The 21,462-nt window shown below is 44.1% G+C and overlaps 1 protein-coding gene across 14 annotated transcripts in view; it reads right to left on the bottom strand.

Moving 5' to 3' along the window:
- LOC308249258 (protein unc-13 homolog B) overlaps window positions 1-21,462 on the bottom strand; it is a 159,182-nt gene that overhangs the window by 3,880 nt on the left and 133,840 nt on the right. For 4 of the 14 annotated variants that reach the window (XM_080670291.1, XM_080670301.1, XM_080670298.1 and 1 more), the window contains 20 exons: window positions 19,643-19,812; window positions 19,072-19,187; window positions 18,604-18,767; window positions 15,270-15,420; window positions 12,790-12,858; window positions 11,327-11,416; window positions 10,872-11,000; window positions 7,127-7,254; window positions 6,412-6,497; window positions 4,822-4,948; window positions 4,484-4,580; window positions 4,120-4,263; window positions 3,738-3,815; window positions 3,142-3,219; window positions 2,816-2,904; window positions 2,422-2,574; window positions 2,188-2,311; window positions 2,035-2,091; window positions 1,681-1,761; window positions 624-771 (listed from right to left, as the gene is read on the bottom strand). In XM_080670291.1, coding sequence (XP_080526417.1) covers window positions 624-771; window positions 1,681-1,761; window positions 2,035-2,091; window positions 2,188-2,311; window positions 2,422-2,574; window positions 2,816-2,904; window positions 3,142-3,219; window positions 3,738-3,815; window positions 4,120-4,263; window positions 4,484-4,580; window positions 4,822-4,948; window positions 6,412-6,497; window positions 7,127-7,254; window positions 10,872-11,000; window positions 11,327-11,416; window positions 12,790-12,858; window positions 15,270-15,420; window positions 18,604-18,767; window positions 19,072-19,187; window positions 19,643-19,812 — 2,279 coding nt within the window. Of the gene's footprint in view, window positions 1-623; window positions 772-1,680; window positions 1,762-2,034; window positions 2,312-2,421; window positions 2,575-2,815; window positions 2,905-3,141; window positions 3,220-3,737; window positions 3,816-4,119; window positions 4,264-4,483; window positions 4,581-4,818; window positions 4,949-6,411; window positions 6,498-6,957; window positions 7,034-7,126; window positions 7,255-10,871; window positions 11,001-11,326; window positions 11,417-12,789; window positions 12,859-15,269; window positions 15,421-18,603; window positions 18,768-19,071; window positions 19,188-19,642; window positions 19,813-21,462 lie in introns of those variants that run through there. The other 10 variants (XM_080670300.1, XM_080670299.1, XM_080670295.1 and 7 more) reach the window with 6 other exon arrangements.

Here is a 21,462-nt window from a genome sequence, read left to right as displayed (position 1 = left end):
AGAGTCAGAATTTAGCCATGTTTATGCAAATGTGTTTTGTTATGGATAGGTCTGACTGGAAGCAGGGAGGGGTTCTGAGGACTGGAGGTCACTGGGAGAAAACCAGCCTCCTGGGTCCCCTGTGCATTAGCATCACCCATGAGGCTGGAGCTCAGCTATGTATGTGATCTCCACCATTTCATCAACTCTCCTATGGTTTGCCCCTCTTCTTCTTGTCCATGCTGGAGAATCTGGAAAGTCTTTTGCTTTCTATGCCCAGGACAACTTCCAACAAAGGTTCCTAAAGCAATGAGTCCTCATGAATGTCTCAATCACTCATTCGCTAGGCTTCCTCACAGATTTTCCCCTACTAAACAAGGTATACTACTTGAGCTCAATAAACATGCACTGGACAGGCAATAAAAATCTCAGGCACATTTTCCAGGTCCCTGTGATTCTCCTGTCTGATATTGAGTATGGGGTAGGGGTAAGTATTAGGGTTCTTCAAGAAATCCTGGGGATTGAGTTTGAAGGGATCTATGAAGAAGTACCTCTTAGAAAGGTCTAAGCTAGAAGACCCTAACTCCATGGGGGCAGAGAAAGATCAGGAAAGGGAGGCAGTGACCCAAAGCCCTTAGTCTTACCCTGGGCAGTCTGTGAACGCACAAAGGTTTTGATGAGTGTATCTGTAGTCTGTGTGTACAGAGATAGGGCATAGCGGAGGGACTGCAGATCTGGGCTCTTCTCCAGGAAGGTTTTCTTCAGTCCATTGCCTCCTGCATGAAAGTATTGCTGAAAGACAGAAGAGTACTTGCTACTGCCTCATGCCCTTATAGAGAGGCAGTTCCCCAACACTGTCCTCAGAAATGACATCTGAGGTTCAACAAAGATGTCAGAAGAGGATGGTAAGAACAATAAGTCAATCAGTAAACAACAAGATCAGGCGGCGTCACATCTTTCAGGTGAAGGGTATTATTTGGGTCTCTGGTAGGAGAGGGAGGGGATGGCCATGTTACTAGATTTTGGTTTTGAAGGACAGATCTATCTGGACAAGCAAAGATATGAGACAGAAGCATTTCAGGCAGAGAGTAGACAGAAGTGCTCTTTTATCCCCTCTGAATTCTTAGAGAACTTTATACCTATGACCTACCTCTCCCAAGTGCCCTGAATCACAGTTCTCATATACCTGCCTTATAACCATTACAACCACCTTGAGGCTAGGAACCATATTGATTCTTTCTGTTTCATTCACAGTACACAGTGTCTGGTGCATGTTGTCTCATTGAATAAAGAAGTGGGTAGTAGAAAAAAATCCTTTGAAAACCCAAATGACTTTATATGTAAGCGAAAGAGGGGAATATCAGACAGATCTGGGGTATTAGGATCTGGAAGATTAATTCCCAGTGGAAAATATTCAGGAATGGTAATGAAGAGCTAAGTAAATTGAATGTATGCAATTCAGAACCCAGGAATAAGTAAGTATTCTAGGTCCATGGTGAGTCACCCTAGACCACACAGGAGGTGCCTTTTTGGTTTCTCCCAAGTAGGAATACAGACATAGCAGAGAAAGAAACGGACATAAAAACCACTCTCTCTGATGTGGGTGACAGGAGCCTGAGGGACACCTAGTCTGGCAGAGTGAAATGCCAGGGCCAAGAGGGTGTGGTAGTAAAACTGTCTGGAGGCAGGGGAAGTCTCCACCTTGATGGTGTCCAGGGCGAGGTCAAGGACAGCACACTGCTTTGGAGTGAGACTCCGTGTTTCCTCTCGCACCATGTGGTCCTGGAACCACAGAAAAAGCAACAGACCAGGTCAGCTTGGGGCTGTCATGAAAATCTTGCCCTTACCTGCCAACCCACAGCTACATGGCACTCTCCTTTCCCTCCTCTTCAGTCTCCAAAGCTTAAATTTCCTTTCTTCCTTCCAGGCAACCCCCTACCCCCACCAGCCTCAGAAGGACTCCACACATCTAGAGCAGCAGTCGCCAACCCTTCGGACCTCACGGACCACCAGTGGTCCATGGATCACCAGTTGGCGACTGCTGATCTAGAGTACCTTGAGTTTGGAAAGATGGCTCAGCTCCTTGGCAGCAGTGAAGATCAGCTGAGTGCCCTGGGCAGAGAGGAAATCAGTCAAAAGCAGAAGACTCCAAACTTGATCAGGAAGCAAGGGAGACCGCAGAAGGAAGCTGAAGGGAAGTATCCTTACCGTGTGGTCAGTGAGTGGGGGCAGAACAATCATCCTTTCCATTGTGTTCAATACCACCCGCCAGAGCTCCTTCAGTACACGCTTCAGGACTGTCTTCTCACACACAGTGGCAAACAGGGTGAGGCTGCAGGCCCAGGCAACAGGTAAGGCTGGGTGGGTGAGTGAAAACCCCCCTCCCCAAGAGGCTCCTCTGCCTTGCTTGTCCCAGAGGACAGTCTTGAGTACTGTACTCACTTGCCATCCAGGAAGTCCATGAGAGGTCGGAGCACGCTATCTGCATCCTGAGCCACTGAGGCCCTGGCATTGGGGGATGCATTCCCTGGGCCCCGCACCTGGCCCAGGATGTCGGCCATTTGTTTAATGCACTCATCAATCCGCACCTGGAAACTACACATGTGCCCATAGCGCAACCCTCTCCTTCCCAAACACACACATTGTCCCTGGAGTAGCACCAGCTATTCGATTCTACTCCAGAACACTCATGGTACAGTTCCAATAGGGGGAACCAACAGGAAGAGAGGGAAGATCCACACATCTGCAGCTGGATGAATGGGTGTGGGGCAGGGGCTTTGAGATTCATCAGGAACCACATCTGGCTCTGAGGACTATGTGTTTTGGGGCCACTGACCTGTTTCCAAACACCATGCTGAGCTCATCCAGAACTGTATTCAGTTTCACCTGCAGCTCCTTCAGACTGTCTGCAGCTTCAGGATCCAACTGTATCCACAGGAGGTGGGCTTGGCTTGGTTCAATTACCCTTGTCTCCCATCCTGTGTCCCCACTCCTCCCTCCTTGGGCCTTTGCCCCAATGCCTACTCAAATCTCTCAGCCCAAGCCAGCCCAGACCCCAAGCTAAACTTCTGGCCTACACCAAGTCAAGAAAGGGTAGAGTTCTGTGGTCAGAAAGCTAAGGAACAAAGGGAAAGTACAGCAACCCCAAACCCTAAGACCTACCTCCTTGCCTCCCATGGCCTCAAACATTTTCTCCAGCTGGACCCTCAGTTGCTGCATGTTGTTCATCAGGATGCAGGGCTTTGGGGACAGATGGAGCTGCTAAGTCTTGGCTTCTTTTAGCACAGAACCCATCAGCCTCGGGTTCCTCCCTTTCTCACACTACTCCAAAAGCCACAGGGAAATTACGACAGATTTTACATGTGTCTCTCCCTAGGCACTGAGATCTGGAACCAATTCAGACAATTCTCCATGAATGAAGACTAGAAGCAAATGTTTCTGTTTTTAAGCTGGGTGGTGGGCCCCAGGTGTTCATGGTGTTATCCTTTAAAACTCTTAGAATATCTCAACGTTTCTTTTTTTACTATTAAAAAAGAGACTAAGCAAAAGTCTAGCTTAGTAGAGGCTAAAGAACCAAATGGAAGCTCAGATGAACTCCTAGTCAAGTTCTTATTCTGTAGCACAATATCAAGCGAAGCCCTGCTGGGAATCAGAAGTCAGGAGCATCACCCCACCCTCAGCTCTAAGAATAGCTTCAAAAGGAAGGATTCAAGTGGCTTCCATTCCCTTCTTCAAGGGTCCCAGGGCCGGATCCTCACCATTTTCTCTTTTGTACAATAAGCTGGGAAGTTCTTTGATAAGATGTCTGCATACTGCATCAGCACCTTCCCGATGGTCTGAGAAAAGAAAAAAGGTAAAAAGAAGGAAACCTTAGCTCTCCCGACAAGGATCTTGCCTGAGAGGTCATACCTCTCATCCTAGAACAAAACAACATAGAGGTAAAGTAGAATCTCACAGAAAGGACAAAGCTCCCTCTCAACCCTGGAACAGCACTGAGACAAACCCATCTGTCCACCCTAGACATGAACAAAGGATAATGGGGTAACCCAGGTTTCACCTCAAGGCCACCACAAGCTCAGGCCTGTGACTAGGCTGTGAATGGTGGTAGTATGGGGAAAGGGAAGGGAGGGTCATGGTCACCTTAGCAAATCTCCTCATGTAGTGGGCAAGGATGTTGGGGTCTGGGCATTCCAGCTTTCGGATGATCTCAAAGCTCTGGTTGAGCTGTGTGAAGACGTCCACCACAGAGCAGGAAAAGAGTGCGTGCTCTGATGTCTGCTGGAACTAAGGAAGGCCACATACAGGGTCAGCAAATTCAGCCACTATTTTTCTCCAAGTTCATAGGGTTCAAAATGGCTCTTCCCAGTAGGGGTGGCTTAGTGGCCTCAACCACCCTCCTAATGGACTCCTCAGGGCAGGAACAGCCATCTAACCAAAGCCCAGGAACACTTGCTGACAGCTAATTGCTGGCCTCAACCCTGTGCAGCCCAAGCCCCTGACTTACCCCATCCTTCTTATCTCGTTCCAGGGCCCCATGTAGGAATTCCAGGGAAACATCCTCGTTCTCATCCAGCCATTGTAAGACAAACTGCTCAAACCACCTGCAGCCAGGAAAAGAGAACTGGGGGCTGGAGCTAGTTGTTGGCATATACCATATGCCTGACAGCTCTCCCAGACTGGGATCTTCTGGAAAGTAGGAAATGGTTTGACACTTTCCTCTTTCTATAGCAGTGCCCAGAACAGGTCTCAACACTGGCTTACTGAACCAAATTGAGGATACTGGCCCCATGCCCACACTAAGCCCTCTTCCCTTCCCTCCATAGTGCCCACTTGATGACTCACGCTGGGTACTCAGGTACCTGCCCCTGGAGGGCAGGCAGATCCCGCACATATTCATTGTGGAGCCACTTCACCTTGAAGTGTAGGTTCATGTAGTCAGCACTCTTACACAGCCGGTCTTTCTCATGCTCTAGTGATAGGGAAGAAAGCTGGGTCAGTCCTGGCAGTAGAGGCCTGAGTTTTCTCAAGGCAGCTGATCCAGTTAGGCAGCTCCTCCCAACCACCTCCTCATAGCCATGTTCCCCCTACCAGTGAATGCTCTGTTTTCTAAGAGGCTAGCCTAAATCTTTTATAAGAGACTAAGCCAGACTCCCAGATAAGGCCTATAGTCTTCCTGCTCTGGCTTTTGGAAGTGCCAAGTGAGGTACTGGCCTCTGGTAAAGAAGATGAGAAAGGGATATGGGAGCTAATGCTGATTGGTGGGGAGACTACCAGAACTGGAGAGGGATGTTAGTTTTCTAGGGCTTTTCTAATCCTAGAAGCTTAAATGCAGGCTTAAAAATGTAGAGATGAGCCCTAGCCGGTTTGGCTCACTGGATAGAGTGTTGGCCTGTGGACCAAAGGGTTCTGGGTTTGATTCCGGTCAAGGGCATGTACCTTAGTTGTAGGCTCCTCCCCAGCCCAGAACCTGGTCAGGGCACGTGCAGGAGGCAACCAATCAATGTGTTTCTCTCACATTGATATTTCTCTCTGTCTTTCCCTCTCTCTTCCACTCTTTTTAAAAAAGTCAATGGAAAAACATCCTCGGGTGAGGAAAAAAAAATGCAGAGATGAGCAGTTGTACATGACATGAATGGGTCAATGACAATACACAGAGACAGGGAAAACCAAAGTGGACCCAAGCTGACAGAAACTGCATTGAGCAGCCATGGTGCAACAGAATCTTGATATAAACCGAAAGACCCAAGAGCAAAGCTGAGACCCTGAAAAATGAACTCTCAAAGACGTTTGCAAATAAGAATAGTCATTTTGGAAACAATGGATACACAGCCAGATGAGAGGCCCATCATGTTACAGAAAATGGGATGCTCATTATGGACTTGAAAGTGTCCATAATTTCCAGCTGAATCTCCAAAGCCTTCTGGAAAATCTAGAACAAAACACTCATAGCTTGCCCAGAGTCTGAAGCACTGGCCGTAATCACAGGTTCTCGTCATCTATCCCCTTTATAGAAGAGCTTTCAAGGAAAGCCAGGCCAGGCAGTCCCCAGTGTGAGAAAAGAATTCTATTTATGTATTTAAGGGTCTATGATTCGTTAACATTGTAAAGATAAATTTCATACAACTCTTCTCCAGGAAGTGGGCCACTTGTGAACACCCAGATGGGAGGAGCTGATTCCTGGGCTGGGAAAGTCTTAGGCAGGCACTTGTTCTCAAGCTGAAGGAACGAACCTATAGCCATTTACATTATTTGTTTAGCTGAAGCTTTGTCCACCCAAGACCTCCTGAGGCCTATCACTCACTATGTATGGAATTCCTCTATTTCTCACTGTACCATTCACCCTGAACTTGCAGTTGCTGGGAGAGGAAAGAGAAAGCAAACCAGGTGCTTGGACAAGGGGCCTGCAGCCCACTGCCTTGGGCACACCCTTACCCTCCAGTGCATATTTCATGTCTTGGGCAAAAAGTTGCCACATCACTTCTGCGCTGACTTTTCCCACATTCAGCTCCTGAGGAAACCTGGATGATGAAAGAACCCTCAGTCAGAAAACAAGGCAAGAACCATTTGATTTGATTGATTCCAAGGCTAATGTGCCCAGTTCTTAGAGGTCATATTGAAGAAACAAGAAGCCTAGGAAACATTGGGTAGACTCACTCTGGAAAAAGGGGGTTCAGAGTCAGTGCTAGGGCAAGTGGGGGCAGAGAATTCCCTCAGGCAAAGTGGGCCCAGGGAAAGGATGCCCAAAAAACAGGGAAGTAAGGCCCAGAGGAGAAGGTGGAGGCTGGAAGGTAGGCCCAAGCTAAATAAGCTGGAGGAGGAAGGGTAAAGAGGTGGGCTATAAGGTGGCCCACTTTATTCACAGCAGACAGACACATACACACATGGTCTCTGGATCCCCTGGGACTCCTATTCCCAGAGGACTCTCACTCCAGGGAGGGTAGTGCAGTTTGGGCAGGGCCCCCCATTAGGTTTCCACACCTGTCTCCAGAAACAGCTACCCAGACAGATACAAGGGACAGAGGGACAGACGGACGGACAGGAGGAAGAGGTGGCACTGCAAACATACAGAGATAGGAAAGAAAGAGGCTGTTAGACAGATGGACAAACCAACCACCAACCAGACAGGGCCAAGTAGGGTGATACTCACTGGTTCAGAACAAGTGTGTAAGAATTCTTGTCTTCCTCTATGATTGACACAATGAGTGTGATAAGTTTGGGCCAGAAATCCAGGTTCCGAATGCTGGGCCCCTGTTCCTCGGCAGGTAGTTCCTGCTTCTTGTTCCAGAAGAGATAGTTACAGAGTCAGAGTTGAATGTGAAGAGTGTCTCTAATCTTCCTCTTTCATTCCCCTCTCCAAGCTCCTTCCTCTAGAATCAAGTACCCTTCCTAGAGTCTGTCTTCCACAAGACTGCCCCTGATATTGGGAGGTCTTTGAACACAAAGAGTTCATCCCTGTCCCCACTTCCTCAGAAGCTATAGGTATTGTGACTCCTTGACCAAAGTAAGCAGCCCCTCCAGTCTCACTAAGTAGGTCTAGTTGCATGTGACCCACACTAGCCGCCCTCCTCTGAAACCCAGCCTTCACCCCCGCCACATGCATGCACATCTCAGCTCTAAGAAGCTACTTCAAGTTTTGCAGGAGCTACTGAACAGACCTAGCATTCAGGTTGGCCTAACTGCCAATGGGTTAGGACTTCCCTTAACCCCTGGAATGTCCTTATGAGGAAGAACTGCATCTAGGAAGCTACTTGCCTAGCTGAGTAAGAAAAGGCCTTGGGAAGCCAAGAACACCCAATGGGGAAAAGATAAGACTCCTTAATAAACAGTGTTGGGAAAACTGGGTATTCACATGAAAAAGAATGAAATTGGATCCCTATCTTACCACTCACAAAAATTAACTCGAAATTAGAAAAAAAAATACTATTGAAGAGATCAAGAAAAATATAAAAAGTCACCAGGTACTAAGTTAGGATGCCAGCATAAAATAGGCGAAATAGTGGGAGAAACGAAGATGGCGGCACAGGTAAACATCTGAAATTGCTGCCTCACACAACCACTTCAAAACTACAACTAAAAGACAAAACGGACATCATCCAGAACCACAGGAAGGCTGGCTGAGTGGAAATTCTACAACTAGAAGGAAAGAGAAAAGCACACTGAGACTCAGAGGAGTTGCGGAAGTAAAATGCAGAGGTATGGAGGCATGCGCACAGAAAGGGCTGGCAACTGAGTACGCGGTTGTCTTTCTCAATCAGGAGGGAGACACAAGCTCCCGACTGCTCTGAACTCCAGTTCTGGGTGAGACTCTGGGGACCCAGACTCATTTGGGGAGAAACTGGACTGTCTGGCAATGGGTGGAACTTGAGGGCGGCTTTCTCTCAGAGGTGCTTGCAGCGATTACCATGGGACACTGAGACCAGGAGGCCTCTTAGGGCAGGGCTGAGGATTGGCCATAGCTGTTTGCTTCACCCTGTGGATTCTCTGAGACCCCGCCCCATCCAAGCTGTGCGCAGAGGCCTCTGCATATGAATGGTCTGGCCCTTTGCATTCTAAAATTACCTAACAAACTGCAGCTGGGTCAGAGAGACTCAGAATATCCAAAAGAAGGCCCAAGGCCCCACAGCAGCTTGCATTGCTTCACAGCTGGGCCTCATCTGGGCACCTCCAACCCCAAATAAAGAAGAGGAATCTGCAGATCTCTCCATAGCTCCTGCTGGGTGGCCTCAGGCAGAGGCTAAATTAGCACCTCCTTGGAGATCCAAGAGCCAGTGTACCCAGTGGTCAGAGTGGAACCATCCAGATTACAACTCCTCAGATCCATAAGGGACACACTCAGGGGGCAGACTCAGTGAGCACCAAAGCCCCACTGAAGCAAGTCTTGCCCCATAAGGGTGTCTCCAGCACAGAAGTTCTCCCATCATAGACACAGCTGATTCTCACAGCCAATTGGCCTGGAGGCCAATTCCTCCCAGTGATACCAACAACAATTAAGGCTTAACTACAACAAGACTGTGCACACAGCCCACAAAGGGGTGCACCAAGAGTGTTCACCTCAGGTAATTGGGGAGGCTGAGCCACTGGGCCCTATAGGACACCTAGCACACAAAGCTACTCTATTAACACAGGGAAGCAGCCAAAATGTGGAGACAAAGAAACAGGTCACAAATGACAGAAATGGAGGAAAGCAAACTACTAGATATAGAGTTCAAAACCACGGTTATAAGGTTTTTCAAGAATTTTCTAGAAACCACAGATAAATTTAGCAAGACCCTCGAGGATATGAAAAAGGACCAACTAGAAATTAAGCACACACTGATTGAAATAAAGAATAATATACAGAGATCCAACAGCAGACTAGAGGATTGCAAGAATCAAGTCAAAGATTTGAAATACAAAGAAGCAAAAAACACCCAACCGGAAAAGCAAAAAGAAAAAAGAATCCAAAAATATGAAGATAGTGTAAGGAGCCTCTGGGACAACTTCAAGTGTACCAACATCTGAATTATGGGGGTGCCAGAAGAAGAGAGAGAGAGCAAGATATTGAAAACCTATTTGAAGAAATAATGACAGAAAACTTTCCATACCTGGTGAAAGAAATAGACTTACAAGTCCAGGAAGCGCACAGAACCCCAAACAAAAGGAATCCAAAGAGGTCCACACCAAGACACATCATAATTAAAATGCCAAGAGCAAAAGACAAAGAGAATATTAAAAGCAGCAAGAGAAAAACCATTACCTACCTACAAGGGAGTACCCATACGATTGTCAGCTGATTTCTCAACAGAAACTATGTAGGCCTGAAGGGAGTGGCAAGAAATATTCAAAGTGATGAATAGCAAGAACCTACAACCAAGATTACTCTACCCAGCAAAGCTATCATTCAGAATTGAAGGTCAGATAAAGAGCTTCAAAGATAAGAAAAAGCTAAAGGAGTTCATCACCACCAAACCAGTATTATATGAAATGCTGAAAGGTATTCTTTAAGAAGAGGAAAAAGAAGAAAAAGGTAAAGATAAAAATTATGAACAACAAATACATATTTATCAACAAATGAATCTAAAAATCAAGTGAATAAAAAAATCTGATGAACATAATAAACTGGTGAATATAATAGAATCAGGGGCATAGAAAGGGAGTGGACTGACAATACTCAGGGGGAAAGGGGTGTGGGGGTGCAGGAAGAGACTGGACAAAAATCGTACACCTATGGATGAGGACAGTGTGTGTGTGGGGGGGTAAGGGCAGAGGGTGGGGTGGGAACTGGGTGGAGGGGAGCTATGGGGGAAAAAAAGAGGAACAACTGTATTAATCTGAACAATAAAGATTTATTTAAAAGAATTTAAAAAAGAGAAAACTGTGAAAAAAATAAAATAAAATAGGCAAAATAGGGCAGCCTTTCAGAGGACATGGCCAGCTGTGATATTCAGCTGATCAATATATCTCAGAAGACCATGCAGTGCAGAGAGAAGTGGTCAAAGGAAAAGTTAAATTTCTATTAGCCAGTAGCTCAGAGAGACAGCTATAGATCTTAAAGAAGGAGACTGAAACATAGAGAGATCCATATGAGTCAGAATAAAATTAATCTTGGGGGAGAAAAAAAAGACTCTGGGATGGACTGCAAATTCACCCTCTGAAATTGCTCAAATTTTACTCATTTTCTTAAACGAAAACTTTCTGTTCCCACTGTTGTTCAACTCAGTTATGTCACACCTGGTCCCTTTCCATCCACAAATGTCTCAGATGGTCTAAATGGTTCAAATCCTACAAAACTCACTCACCCTCAAGAACACTGGGACTTTGTCCTGAGCTCCCTTCCACCATAACCAAGGAAAGGAAAGCTGAGGCTCCAAGAGCCACTAACAGCTGGTTCCACCTGATCCTGAACCTCTTACCAGCTGATACTGGTGGCTGTATAAGTCATGGCAGTTGTTGAAGATATACTCATATGTGGAGTTCAAACAGGCCTTCACACAATCCTTTACCACCTGGCTGGCTCTTGGAGGGCTCTGCAGTTCTTGCACCTGCCAATTAAGAAAAGAAATATGGCCCAGGGTTCTGCTCACCTGGGTGGGATCTTCTCCTAGAACTACCTCTAAACTAGTCCAGATTCCTTCATTCCTCCATGGGTTCCTGGACCTTGCCCTGGATTTAAATTGCCAAGATATCTGATGGGGAGAACTGCCAAGCCCTTCCTTATTGATCCATTGTGTTCATCAAAGTAACCGAGGGAACAAATATATGGAAATGTGGGCTTAGAGGAGATGATTCTTGTAGCCTCACACTGTGCCAAATGATTCTTATTTTCCATATCCCCATGGCCAAGTCCCCAGACCAATTCATCTCTTACCTTCATCCTGAAGAAAGTGATGCTGGTCAGCAAATCCACTGTGGACTTTAAGTCTTGAAGCCGCTCAGGACTCCCAGCAGGGAAATTATTCTATTGTAAATCAAGCAAATGCAAGAAAGGAACAGAGAAATATGAAAGCCTTCCCTTCCAGAAGTAATGAAATAAAAAACTTCCCTAACTGCTACCCACTGGAATTTTTCCTAGTTGAGATGGACAAAAAAGCTGTAATATTGAGATAGGCCTTTGCCAAAAGCAAGGGTTAATCATCCCCAGCCCAGAAAGCAATGCTTCCTCCCCCAACCCTACTTCCCATGCAATGTGTGTGCATTTGCACAAATGAACACACACACACACACACACTTACACACACACACTTTTCTTGGGTGAAGATTCTTACACCCAAATAGTGAGTTCTTCAAAAGTTACAATCTAACTGTATATCCTGGAATATAAGTGTAGCCACACTCCAGACCAAGACCGGTACTTCTTGTACAGTGGGCTCCAGCTATTCCTCTGTTCTGGAGCCAGCAGATGGCAGAGCTCTGAGCAGAATTGCTTTTGGAGTGAGCTCCTTAGGACGTTCCGGCCATGCTTCACTTCATGCCCTTTGACATGAGTTTTAGGAAGAAGCTGCCAATGACAGCTGAAGGGATATGTTGAGCCACTCTCCATATTAAAAACCACTTACTTAAACCTTCAAATAGCTACTTATATGCCAACTATAAGATATACAGTCAACTCTCCATTATTCGTGCAAATGGAGGGCACTAGAAGTACAGATCATTAAAATCTCATTTCTTTTTTTTTTTTTTTACTTTGAGGTTATTTTTATACTTACTTTTTAGTGTGGATATATTGCCTGTCCTGGAAATTCACAGCACTTTAAAGCAAGTAATGAATTCATTCTAAGAAGATTTAACTTAGGAAGAATTGAAAACCTGCCCCTTTCCCTGTCCTGCCCATTCCAGGTACCTACCCTCCTACTATATCTATTTCCTCCCTCCATCCTAGAAATGAGATGACTTCTGCTACAAATTACTTGCCCAAACCAAGCTGCTCTCTCTCTTCCCTTAGCTGGATTCTCCCCTGAAAAATGAGGAGATATGGAATAATGCAAGAAGGTAACATAATTATCTAATTTTTAAAGGGGCATTTCCAGAAGAGATTATCCTCAGGGGACTCCCTAATGAGAATTATCATAAGACAATTTGGTAGAGTTAAGTGAGTGGGGTTGGAAAGTCAACTGTCTTTAAAAAGCAGCCACACATACTGCTATTACACACTGCAGGGTCCTTGGAGTTTGCAGAACCACAGGTGTCGGTGGCATTGGCCATGCATATGAGTGTGATGACGCAGACCAATATTCCTTGCTTTCAATCTTTACAGCCAAGATTGGTGTACAGTCTCTCTAGACTGAGCTAATATTATCTCTTACCCAGCCCCACAGCCATGTCTTCACTCACCCTGTATGTAGAGAGGTCAATTCTCAGGGAGTTGTGGAGCTGGTCCAGTAGTTTCACAAATCTCTCTTTCTGACAGTGGGAAACAAAAAAGAAAAAGAGAAATAATCTGTTTCTGAGCCGCTAAAACTATAAAGAAACTGAACCACCTCTGGGTGAGGAGGAGACATTGAGTTGGGGACACATCACATCCCATCTCTCCTCATGAGGAGAATAACAACATGTAAGGGAGAAATAAAATTGATGGTCTCTGTTCCATCTCTTAGCAGCTCTGTTTCAAACTGGGCAATCTTTTCACACTGGCAAAGGGAAAGGCAGTCCCTGGGAGGGAAAACTGCTCTTTCTATACACATCAATAGGAGATGACCAGATAGTGTACCTCCATCCATTTAAAATGCTAACTCATCTTAGTCAAATAAAGGGAAACTCCAAACATTCTCCAACTTGTTCCTTAGTCTGTGGTCTCCTGACTTATCTTGGGGTAGCTCAGATGAGTTAGTCACAGCCCAGCAGTAATGATGGGAGAGAGAAAGAGTAATGTATTTGGAAGGTGATCACGTAGTCTTGAGTGGATTTCTCTTTAAACTACATCTACATCATTTCCCTCAGTTTATATAACATATACTAATTTAAAAGTTGATTTTTATAGGAAAAGTATAATTAAATGTGGACTTAAATGCCTATAGTCTGTGTGGCATAGCACTCCTAGAATGCATAGATTGATTATATTATACTAGAGGCCCAATGCACGAATTTGTGAACACTGAAAGGAAATTAGAAGAAATATTTTAATATCGCTATTTGCCCTTTCTCCATAATAGAAGTGTCAACCAAATTCACGATTGACAATGACAGATTGAAACACACACGTGCGATTGGCACCAGTGAGAGCTTTATATATTTATAGATAAACTTGCTTAATTAGACCTGCTTTCTGATTTAGCTAAACTTTTTCCAGCCCATTGAAGCACCTCAACTTCTCTTTCAGGTAATTGTCAGCAACACAGCAGTAAATATCAATGCAAAGCAGATTATTATTGTAGATCACACAGGGAGAACTAAGGGTAAAACATTTAACTGTGGCAGTGTTTGACTATATTCTGCGCAGTGAGAAAACCTGAAGTCATTTTCAAGGCCCACCATTTCTTACTTCTTTTCAATCAGTTCAAGTTTCTAAACTTTCTAAATCTCTGTTTTCCGGCTAACGAAAAGAAAACAGGATTCTACCAAGTCTCCTATCTACCTACTCCAGGATTTGAGGATCAAATGAGATGAGGCATGGGAAAACGCTTCAGAGACATTTGGTTAAAGTGTAAAATGTTTGCACTTGGCTATAAAGCAAGACGTGTTCCTGGGCTGAAAAAACTCCAAGGAGGCTAGTCACTAGGGAGAGAAAGCCGAACGTTGCTATGTGATGTCATTACCCGGTGCCCACAGCCACCATTTCGGGCTGGGCTGGGCTATGGGCCACATTTTGTACTATGGAGTTTTGGCAGCGTTGGCTGGGATTTGGTGGGCTGTTGCTACGGGGTGGTGGCGGGGCCTGTGTCCCACTTGGGGGAAGCCCAGTGTTGCTTTGTCGGCGCCAGCTCCATGGTGCCGTTTCTTTATAAATGGCCAGTGCACATCATGGCGCGTCTGCCCCCTGGTGGTTAGTGCACATCATAGCAACCGGTCAGAGGGACACTTAGCATATTAGCCTTTTATATATATAGATATCTTTGGATATTAAGTCAATATATAATGGGATATAACATAATGAAACAAAGGCTTAATCAATGATATTAATTCATCTATAGAAAAACTCTCTTTAATAACAAGAAAAAGTTGTTAGGTCCATAAACAGACCTAGTGGATTTGGGGGTATCAGTGATTTTATGCCTAAAGAGGTCATTTTTGTGGTGGGTCAAAGATATTTCATCTAGTTTATATTGAAGTTATGTCAGGTGACATTCTGAGTAAAGATTCAATTTCTCAAGTACCTTAACATAGGAAAGAGCACATCCTGAATAGAAAAAACAACAACAGTCCAGACACTAGAAAAGTGATAGGCTGAGTATAAACTGATATCCTTGCTTAGGCAATAGTCTCATATGAATTTAAGTGGTATGAATCTGTCAGAGAGAGACTGAGTAATATTAAGAAAGATCCATTTGTGGACCTGTAGGACTAACGAACATGGTGATTCAGTCACGCTCTTGGCCTAGAGAGGTTCTACCTGAGTCCAGGTGTGCCCCCAAACCATAGTGATGCTATTTTTCTTTCATTTATCTGTGTCTGAGGAGAGTCTATTAGTAAGTCAACATATCCATAATGAAATAAGAATAGTTTATTAGCATAGTCTGCATACTCATAAGGAAACAAATTCACCTATCTATGTGGCATCTATCTGAATTTTAGGCTCATCAACCAACTCTACAGTACTGACCATGAAAACTCAAACTTTATTGATAACGGGTAGATATGTTTTATATCACACTCACCCCAAAGTTGGAGGCTGCAAAGCGATCAGATGCAGAGACATTGGTGGAGGCAGTTGTGTGGGCATAGTAGGCATTGATGTTGGCGAGTAAGGTGCTCATCACTGCTGGCACACCAGGACACATGTACTTGGATGACAAACATGCAAAGTGCCTGAAAAACAGCACCCTCAGCCTCAAAGACTCTTCAGGGCTTGCAGGGGAAGCCAAGTAATTAAAAGATCTCACTGATGTGTATAAAGCTTCCAATCACCTTGATATAAAAGGATCTTCATAGTTTATTTATTCAAATACATGTTCAATAAATGCCTACCATGTGCCAGGCCCTGTACTAAGTACTAGAATCCAAATATGTAATAGCCCAGCCCTGGCTGAATGGCTCAGTTGGTTGGAGTGTCATCCCATACACCAAAAGGTTGTGGGTTTGATTCTCAGTCAGGGCTCATACCGGAGGCAAGCAATCCATGTTTCTCTCTCTCTCTCTTTCTTTTTTCTTCCTTTTTCTTTTCCTTCCTTCTTTCCTCCCTTTCCCCTTCTCTCCCTCCCCCCTCTCTCCCTTCCTTCCTTTCAGTCTCTCTCCTCTCTAAAAAAAAAAAAAAATCAATAAACCTGAGGTAAAGATTTTAAAAGCCCACAAAGATGAGATAGCCAGGCAGAGAAAGTATTAGAAAGTAAGTCAACAATTCAAGGTGTGCTATGCAGAAACACTGTAGAAACATACAGGAAAAATCACCTAAAACAGAATGGTTCGGGACTGGAAGGATTAGAAAAAGGCTTCCCAAAGAAGAGATGGTTGAAACAAGTCTTAAAGGATTAGTAAGAATTAATCAAATGGAGAAATGTATAGACAAAGGGAAATTGCATAAAAAGACAAATATATTCATGACAGAGTGATTTGTTTGGGAAACAACAGTTTGGCTACTGTTAAGGTGTCTGATAGAGGAACACAAAGAAATGCAAGAGAAGTAGGTAGAGAATAGATAATAAAAGAGTTTATCCTAAAGGCTATACTAAATTTTTAAACAAAAGTATAGTGTAATCAGATTAGTCTTTCAGAAAGGTTCCTTTGATGATAAATTGGAAAGAGAAGACTAGGACAAAGATAAGAATAAGACAGAAAGATCAGTTGAGGAGTTATTGCAATAATTCAGAAAAGAAGCAATAAAGCACTAAATGGAACAGAAAAAAATGGTTAAGAGCACAGACTCTAGAGTCAGACTGTGGGTTTGAATCTCACCCCCACCATTCACTCTCCTTGGATAAATTACTTAAAGTTCTCTATGTCTCAGTTTTCTTATCTGTAAAATGGTCAATAATGATTCCTACATCATAGGATTGATATGAGTATTAAATGAGTTCTCATTTATAATATGCTTAGACCCGTGGTCGGCAAACTGTGGCTCGCGAGCCACATGTGGCTCTTTGGCCCCTTGAGTGTGGCTCTTCCACAAAATACCACGGCCTGGGCGAGTCTATTTTGAAGAAGTGGCGTTAGAAGAAGTTTAAGTTTAAAAAAGTTGGCTCTCAAAAGAAATTTCAATTGTTGTACTGTTGATATTTGGCTCTGTTGACTAATGAGTTTGCCGACCACTGGCTTAGACCAGTGTCTGACACATAAGGAAATGCTATATAGAAGTTATTATTATCATCATTATCATTATTGTTGAGCTATAGTAATAGTGATAGATTAAAAAGATTTTTAGGAGATAGAAACTAGAGATTTTAGAAATTGGATGTTGGGACTTAAAAGTACAGTAGTAAGTAAAAAAGAAAAGTTTAGGCTGACTGCTAAATTTTTTTGGACAACTACATAGAAAATCATACCATTTACTCAAGTAGAGAATATAGGAAGATAAGCATATTGGGTGAAGATAGCATTGATTTGAAATTTAGGCAGGATGGATTTACAATGCCTATGGGAATACCCAGGAAGCAGCTGAAAGTGGATCTGAAATTCAGGAAAAGGCCTGATCTGGAAAAAGTGACCTGGGAATCCTGATTCTAAAAGTAGTGGTTGAGGTCACAGGTTGGGATAAGATCATCCAGGGTGAGTGAACAGAGTAAGAATGTCAGAGGGCCAGTCTTAAACCTCATTGCTCACCATATTTCTTCTCTTCGTCTATACTGAACTTCTTGTAATTCCTTGAATGTTCTTTGCTCTGTAAGTATACCAGTAAATGCCCTACCAAAAGTGCCCTCTCTCCTTTTCTATATTTCAAGATTTAGTTCAAGTGTCAACTCTTTAATGGCTTCCTTCACAGGCCTCCCCTAAAATGCAGATGCTCTCATAATACCCTGGGATTACTTCTATCACAGCACTTATCACACTGTATTGTAATTGTTTGTTTACTGGTCTATGTCTCCTGCTAGAATAAGTTCCCCCAGCACAGAGGCCCCATCTTACTCATCTTTGTGTTCTCAGCACCTAGCACAATGTGTGGCACATAGAAGGAACGCAATATAAAATTTCAGAATAAATGAGCACAGCCAGGGCAACAGTTACCCTCTGCTTACCTAGGGCTGCTTCCTGTGCAGCCTCACCAATAGACAAACTGTACTTCTCATAGTAGATGGGAATTTCTATTATAGGAGGAGTCTTGGTCAACTCCAGCTGCTTTCCCTACAGTTCAGTGCCCTTTACAACATCCACGCCAATCGAAGAAGGCTGGTCTGTCACACACATATACATGAGCACACATGCCCTACCTCCTCAGGCCAGTGATATTTAGGCAGGTTTGTCTTTGCATACCCTCCTGTGCCCTTTTCCCTTCTTATGTCTGAACTCTGGGGTAGACAGACAAATACAGACAGTCCTCGGGTTACATCAGACTCGATGTATGTCGTTTCATGGTTACGTCACAATCTCCATTTATAAAAAAAAAAAAAGTCCCGTCATTTCGACATATGCACATATGTGCTTGATGTTTTTTATTATTTATTTACCACAAATAAAGGTCAGGAATTGTTATCTTTCTTTTAAATTTTTTTTACTGTTTCACTTCATTACTGCTGTGTATGTGCTCCATGTGAATGACATAGGTGCTTATGTAGGTGGGTTCCCACTTACAGCGAAAATTGTGTTTCACGCCGTAGGAACGGATCTCCAACATGACCCAAGGACCTACTGTACCTTCTTCCTGAGTCATTGATAAACACACTCCCTTTATACACATACCCTCTTTGCCTTGGGGCATACATGTACCTCACTTAGTTCAGAGAGGGAAGCAATGGATCACTGCATATTACCCTGCTAAGGATCTGTCTACCCTATCAGTGTGCCTTCATTAGCCACCCCAAGGGTTAGTAGCCACATCCCAAAACCCCAGGAGAGCCTCACGTCATGGCCTGATATATGGATTCAATGCCATAGCGCATAGCAAATTCATCCACAATTTCTTGGGCAGTCTCATCAAAGTACACCTTCCAGGCATCGTCTCCTCGGGCCTCTGGGATCTGGACTCCTCCATTGCCCTGAATGTCTGTGAGGTAACGGAAAAGGTTCTGCAGGAGACAGAGCAAAGGAAGGAGTTAAATATAGTTTTTAAAAAATCTGGTGGTAAAGTGCAGGGTTTCACAGAAATTCTGTCCTTCAAGTCATCGCTCAGTTCCTCCTGTGGCCCTAGTAGGCTGTGAGTGAAAGAGAACTGAGGCTGGGACTGTTACTTGGGCTGTGTAGTAGCATAGTAAGCCAAGGATAAAATAAAAAACAGGCTCCAAATCTTTAACTATCTAGCAATCCTATTCATCATCAAAGGCCCCTCCCAGCATTGCTTTCTGGCACCCCATCTACCAAGGGCTGGCTCACCTCATGGAGACATGTGTACTGTACATGATACGGTGCAACCTTCTCCTCCCCCTTGATTTCCACACTGATTTGTAGTCGAATAGCCCCTGAGACAGCTGATTTGTCTGTCCTCTTCTCTAGGAAGGAAAGAAGATGGAAATTGACACCAATGCAACTACAGACAGCGTGGACAGTTCCCGCTCTGGCTTAACCCAATGAAAAGGAGGCACTAACCCCAGGGTTCACCTAACAGGCTGAACTCACTCCAGTGACTATATAGTCCACAAACACCCCACATATTCCCAATAGGAATCCTCTTATTCCATTCGAAGAACAGGGAGCTAAAGGCACTGGGATGGATATGAAGATTAAAGGGCTTCTTGAAATCTGGAGAATGTCCAGCCAGAGCGAGTTCAAGCCACATTCCTCTGTCCCCCATCTCTACCCATGGTCGGTTCTCTACTGGGAAGGCAGGTTCTGCATAGAGGTATGTTTTAGCAATTGAGAGGTAGTTTTGGTAGATAGTATTTCCTCTAAGATCCTCATTCATTCTCTCCCTTCCCACCAACTTTCTCTGGTCCTGTTTCCTCACCCAGGTTGTACCAGACATCCATCTCGCCACTCAGTGTCCGAACCTCGATGATGGTTTGGCCAAGAAAATCATCAGACTCTCGCTTTAGCCGCTGCTTTACTCTCGACTTGATGTCATCATCCTCATCCCACACACGTACCTTAATACGGTCAGAAGAGTTGTGGCACTCACTGTGACAGAATTAGGCAGGCTCTGTTAGGGACAGACCCAGAGGCCCCCATTCCAAATCCCTCCCAAAGCTCCATCAACTACACTTAAAGCCCTACAGAGGCAAAGAAGGAGTTAGAGAACAGTGGTACTAAAGTTCCAAGGGAGTCAAGCTATCCCAGCAAATGGCTCTTTATTCCTCAGCCTGGGTGGCTCTATATATCATTATCCAGTCCTTGTTGCCTTGGAATTGGAAAAAAAAAAAAAAAAGAGGGGAAAGAAGAGTAATCAGAAATAATTCTGATTTCCTGTGCAGCTAGCTATATCAACAGCACCAAGAGGAAAACAGCTGGACAGATGCTACAGAGCCCTAGGAAGCAAATGCTAGTTCCCTCTCCAGAGTTAGTAAAGGTGTTAATGTTCATGGTATGTCCACCTTGTCATATCTGCTTAACTTTCTATCTATCTCCTCCATGTATCTATGTATGTGCTTGGTGAACTTCTATCATTCTTTAATATACACTTGAATGACCATTTCCTCTATGGTGTTTGCTTTGGAGAGGGAATTTGCCCAGGTCCCGGCCCCCTCCACCTCTTTCCCAAACAGTTGCTTTCTGGGTCCTGTTGCCTCACCCCAAAGTTGCACTTGACAAAATTTGCTGCTCCTTTCTCTGTGTTCTTATAATATCTTTGCATGTTCATTAAAATATAATAGTATAACTACTGGTGTACTGATAAAATAATAAACCAACAATGAGCTTCTTGAAGCCAGAGACTGTTATATTCATTTCTAGATACAAAACATCATGTACAGTGTCTTGTATAGAATAGAGGCCTGATGAATAGTTTACTAAATGGATAAAAGTGGGAAAATTGACAACAGAGTCAATTCATTTAGAATAAATCATAAGAAGGATTCAAGCAAGAACCATTCAGATTCTCAAAGAACCAAGTGATCCCCCAGTAACTATTGCCTCTGGATTGGAGAGTGATTTTACTAGGCCCCAATCAATCCCTTTTCACATGAGTTCTCCAAGGAACCAACAGAAGGTCTCTATATGGCCAGCCTGCTTAGCTCATCCAGACTTCAAGTACTGGTCCTGGGCCTTAGGGGTGTGACAAAGCATCTCAATTCTCCAGACATTAGTCCAAATCCTAGACTAAAGCTTTCAACAACCATCTCTTAACTATCTTATAAAGTAGTCTAATAAAGTGAGATAATAGGAAAAAAATTGGTGGGTGTGGGAGTTGGGGTGGGAATGGGGGAAGCTGAGGCAGAAAGAAAAGCAGAGTCCTTTTAGGTGAAATGGAAACTCCTCCAGACTGCAGATTTCTTCCTTCAAGCCAGAAATACCCAGTTGTAGGACAAGGACATTTCTTCCCCATTTCCCAGAATAGCCTAACCTTTCCTAGGCAGGATGGCAGTGCTGGGAGGTACACAATAGGGTGGTCAGTCCCTGGTTCTGTAACTGAGCATTAGTAATATTGTAAATCAGTAAAACTTGATAATTGTTATGGGGGTTTATTATATTAGAAAGATTAGTAAAATCTTTCTAATGCTAGAAAAAGCAGTATGAAGTGCCCAGGATCCCCGTTAATAGCCCTAGTTAAGATAGGGCTTGGGTAAAGTAACCCTGATACAACAGTCCATGAGAAGAAAACCAGAAAAAAAT

This window comes from Plecotus auritus (assembly GCF_963455305.1).
Source record: "Plecotus auritus genome assembly, chromosome: 5".
In the NCBI taxonomy this organism is placed as follows: domain Eukaryota; kingdom Metazoa; phylum Chordata; class Mammalia; order Chiroptera; family Vespertilionidae; genus Plecotus; species Plecotus auritus.
This window is presented reverse-complemented; position numbering and strand designations above follow the sequence as displayed.